A 5,022-nucleotide genomic window follows, 5' to 3' on the forward strand; every position below is an offset into this window, starting at 1 on the left:
ACAGTGAGAAGTGTACAAAGTCGCCATTTCCATCTTAGGTGCAAAAGTGCCTAGATACAAAATCTTAGGTATAAATTAGAATAATAAAGAAATAAAGTTAAAGTTCAGCATTACAGACCTTCTAAAGCTAGGAAAGAGAGCAAAAAAAGCAGACAAGTCCGCGCTGGGCTTCACCCTGAGGCTGGGTGTCCCTCGGGTGCACACTGTGACAACTCGCCACCTCTAAGGGTGGGAGATAAATAGAAAGGGGGAAAAGAAAGCATGAAAAGAATAAAACAGACTTGGTGGAGGAGCTCCGGTTCAGGAGTACTACTTTGCCAACGTCTTGGAAGGTGCTGTCTGGGGAAACCTTGTTGATTTTTTTTTTTTTTTTTGTCGTGCATCTTGCAGGCCAAATGTAAAGTGTGTATCAGCAAACGTGACTTGGTGCAAGTAGGATGTGGATGTCAGGTGAAGATAGGTGTGCGACTAGACATGGAGCTGGTGCGTTTGGATTATATTGGTATTGAGGAAATGTTTGAAAGGGAATATTTGCAAACTGCACTGGAGCAAAAGGGTGTTGGAAATGACAGGTTCACATTCAGTGTTGTAGGGTCTATGATGCTCAGAACCAAAGATTTTTATCCAAAAAAGTCAAAAGTTGAATAAAGAAAGGCTGAAAATGAGTTCTCTTGATTTTGTTTTCAAAGAATGGAAGCTATTAAAATAAAAATACTTTACACCGCTCATAGAAACATAGCCTACTCCTGTGATTGTTTTCTATTTGCCCCTTTGAGCCTGCACCACCATTCGATATGACCACGCAATCTCAGTATCCCACTCCGGCTTTCTCTCCATACCCCTTGATCCCTTTAACTACAAGAGCCATGTCCAGCTCCCTCGTGAATATATCTAACAAACTGGCCCACAACGGCTTCCTGTGGGAGAGAATATATATCTAACGAACTGGTTCCAACAGCTTCCTATGGGAGAGAATTACACAAGTTCACAACTTTGAGTGAAGAAATTCTTCCTCATCTCAGTCCTGAGTGGCTTACCCCTTACTCTTAGACTGTGAGCCCTAGTTCTGGACTCCTTCCCAATATCAGGAACAATCATCCTGCATCGAGCCTGTCCAGGACCAACAGGATTTTATGTTTCTATGAAATGCCCCCACTCTTCTGAATGCCAGCGAGTGAAGGAGGGAGACTCTGTGCTGTAAAGTCTGGTCTGATTTTCTGGGCTGGGAGTTCTTTCCATATTTGATTAAAGGGGGCAGTAGAGAGCACCGGCAGTCTCCATTCTTCATTATCTGGCTTTCTGCGCATGCCTGGTCACATCGTCCAGTGTTTCGCGCATGCTCAATTGTAAATGGCCGACTCGCTGCGCCCACTCAATTAGAGGAACCGGCTGCCGGCACTCTGCGCACGCTCAGTAGTAGCGGTCGGCTGCCGGCCATCCGCGCATGCTTATTGTAGGGCGGGTTGTGGCGCCTCCATTCCGCGGCCCCCGGGAACAATCTGCCTCCATCATGAAGCTGGTCCGGTAAGAGGAGGCATCGGAGGCCGGGGATGGGTGGACCTGGGCCTATACCTACCGAAACGGAGGGGAAGGGAAGGGAAGGGAATGGGAGAGACTCGGTGGGGAGGAGATGATGGAGAAGCCGCGGCCCAGCTCAGGCCTGGGGCCTAGTCAGGCCGCACCAGCCGGGGAGAGCCCGGGGCTTCGAGGCCTAGGATCCTGGCGAGGTGGTGGGTGAGGCTATAGTCTCTGCCCCCTCCTATGATTTACAGTGTGGAAGGAGCTGCTCCTGTTCTGATTGAGCATCTTGACTCACTCAGCTCTCCGTTTGTCTGTAACCCGGTTCAAAAAGCGTTTAAAAATAGACAACGCTTTAATTCTTAATCTAATCTCTCTGATTTGACAAAGTCCCACTGTTCGATTTGAGAGTGCATCACTTACACCCCCCCCCCCCACTTTCCCTTCCCCATTTCCATTGCTGTCTATCCACAGGGTTCAGTGTCTCCCACACAATAACCATCCACCCTCTTTCCTCTCTAACAACACTCATGGTGAGGCACGTGGTTAGCCAGAACTGCCTGTGGTCTCACTCACCCTGACCCACAGTTGGACAGTTGCTCAGTGAGGACTGTTGGCCTCGACCTCCACACACGCGCTCAATCTTGCCCCTGCCCTTCCAGACGATGCCCGTGACAGGGCGAGTGGTCAGCCAGAGATGCCTGTTTTGACCTCCGAGTGTACAATAGTCACCATGACAACACTGCCTCCCCAACTTCACTGGTGCCAAATAGATGGTCAGCAAGCACTGCCCATCACACGTTCTTCACTGTCTGGGTCTGGTTGGCATCAACTCCTGGATGAATTGTGATTTCGAAAGGATTGTGAAGTCTGTCACTGCTGATTCTGTCCCGGACCCCTGTCATAGAGTTATACATCACAGAAACAGACCCTTTGGACCAACCTGTCTATTCTGACCATAATCCCAAACTAGTCCCACCTGCCTGCGCTTGGCCCATATCCCTCCAAACATTTCTTATTCATGTGCTTGTCTAAACGTCTTTTAAACGTCGTAACTGTACTCACATCCATCACTCCCACTGTCTTTTTTAAATCACTCTCCCATTGCCGTAAAAATATGCCCCTAGCCTTGAAATCTCTCACCCCAGGGAAAAGACACCTGTCATTCACCTTAGCTATACCCTTCATTATTTTATGAACCTCTATAAGGTCACCTCTCAATCTCTTATGCTCCATTGAGAAAATCCTAGCCTATCCAGCCTCTCCTTATAATTCAAGCCCTCTATTTCTAGCAACATCCTGGTAAATCTCTTCTGAAGCTTCACCAGGTTAATAATATCCTTCTCATAACAGGGAGACCAGAACTGTTCACAGTATTTCAGAAACGGCCTCACCAATGTCCTCTACAATCTCAATGTAACATCCCAAATTCATTCTCAAAGATTTGAGCAATGAAGACAAGCGTGTTAGATACCTCCTTAACCACCGTATCTATATGTGATGCAAACTTCAAAGAATTATGTACCTGAATCCCTAGGTGTCTCTGTTCTACAACACTGTGCAAGGTCCTACTTTGAATTGTATAAGTCTTGCCTTTGTTTGTTTTATCAGAATGCAATGCCTCATGTTTTTCCAAATTAAACTCCATCTGCCACTCTTCAGCCCATTGACCCAACTGATCATCTTTGTAACCTTAGATAACCTTCTTCACTGCCCATTATACCACCAATCTTGGTGTCATCCACAAACTTACTAACCATGTTTTCTATATTCTCATCTAAATCATTCATATAAATGACAAACAAAAGTGGACCCAGGACTGATCCTTGTGAAGCACTGGTCACAGGCCTCCAGTCCAAGAAACAACCCTCCACCATCACACTCTGTCTATACAGTTAAGCCAATTTTGTATCCATTTGGCAAGTTCACCCTGAATCCCATGTGATCAAACTTTACTAATTAGTGTACAATATGGAACCTTGTCAAAGGCTTTACTAAAATCTGCCTCTCACTGTCAGGTTGTTTCTCTAGTACGGTACAACGGAACTGCAGTGTATTGTATTGGGTTGATGTAGTTTTGGTTCTCAGACTCTAAATCTTCAGTCTTGATGTTACTGTGATGCAGTGTTCCTTCTCACTTTATCCATACGATGTAAGGAATGAATTTTGTGATCTGCACCGATATGGGGGGTAATGTGCCGATGTGCACTAGCAGCATAAACAAAGAACCTACATAAATTTAGATCTTTAACTGGTTGACATTGATATGGAGGAATAAAGAATATCCACCCCCCTGCCCACCACCCAAGCCGTTTACATGGTAATGTGCAAGTCCATAAGTTAGCAGATCTTTTGAATTCTATTTTGCATACACGTAGTAGAATTTGAATTCTCAGGTTTTAATTTCTTGCATTTTAATCATCTGACACAACGGCGAAAGAGACAGCAAGGATCTTTAAATTCATTGGACGGGGTGGTGGAATAGTGGAAATATCACTGGACTAGTAATCCAGAACCCCAAGCTCACGTTCTGAGGACATGGGTTCGAATACCATCGTTGTAAATGGTACATTTTGAAATTGATAAACAATAAGGAATAATAGGCTGGTCTCATGGTCACCATGTTGATTGCCATTAACACCCATCTGGTTCGCTGATATCTTTTAGAGAAAGGAATCTGCTTTTGTTTTTACATGCTCTGGCCTAGACATGATTCCGTCAGTGTAACAGAATGTGGGCTTAACTGCCCTCTAGTCAATAAATACTGGCCAAACCCGTCATATCCACATCTCTTGAATGAATAGTTGTTAAAAATATTACGAAGCTCAATATAGAAAGAGTGAAGAAGAACTCCACTTTGAATTGATTGAAACTGTACTAAAGGCACCTTTTTCTAGCTTGCATTTACTTAAAATAGCTGTGAATTATGAAGAGAATAGCTCGGTCATTTCTTCACATCAATAACGTATCAGAGGTAAAATCTCTAAGTTTGGAGAGAGGTTAGGTTTTGTGAATCGCTGGGCAAAGGTCAGAGAGAGACAGTGTCCTGTAAATTAAGTAGCTGCTAAAGGAGGAAGTGCCATTCGGGAGCTGGGAAGAGAGTGCGGTAGTGAAGAGACAATGGAATCCCAGGAAGGAGATTGACTGTCATGATGGCTTCTGGGGAAATGATGGCATTTAGTCTGTCTAGAGTTCCATTTAGATTAGAAATCTATGAATTGTGAAGCAATGAAGAGGTTCACCATTTTTAAGGTAAATCATCTCTGACAATGCATACAAGCACAAATTAACAAGAGATAGCATTGGAGTGTGCATAGTTTAAAATGTCCCATGAGATAAGTTGAGAAGAAGAACCTTTGAGTTATTATTTGGAGGTCTGGAATGGAACATGCGGAAGCTAAGAGCAAGGCTATGCTTTTCAAGATAACAAGGTGTAGAGCTGGATGAACACAGCAGGCCAAGCAGCATCATAGGAGCAGGAAGGCTTCCTGCTCCTATGATGCT

General features: G+C 44.5%; 1 protein-coding gene across 1 annotated transcript in view; it reads left to right on the forward strand.

Moving 5' to 3' along the window:
- Positions 1–1,319: 1,319 nt before the first annotated feature.
- snrpd1 (small nuclear ribonucleoprotein D1 polypeptide) overlaps positions 1,320–5,022 on the forward strand; it is a 10,116-nt gene continuing 6,413 nt past the window's right edge. The window contains exon 1 of the mRNA XM_048618642.1: positions 1,320–1,524. Coding sequence (XP_048474599.1) covers positions 1,445–1,524 — 80 coding nt within the window. The 5' untranslated portion in view covers positions 1,320–1,444. The remainder of the gene's footprint in view (positions 1,525–5,022) is intronic.

This window comes from Rhincodon typus, chromosome 2 (assembly GCF_021869965.1).
Source record: "Rhincodon typus isolate 14 chromosome 2, sRhiTyp1.1, whole genome shotgun sequence".
NCBI classification, from domain to species: Eukaryota; Metazoa; Chordata; class Chondrichthyes; order Orectolobiformes; family Rhincodontidae; genus Rhincodon; species Rhincodon typus.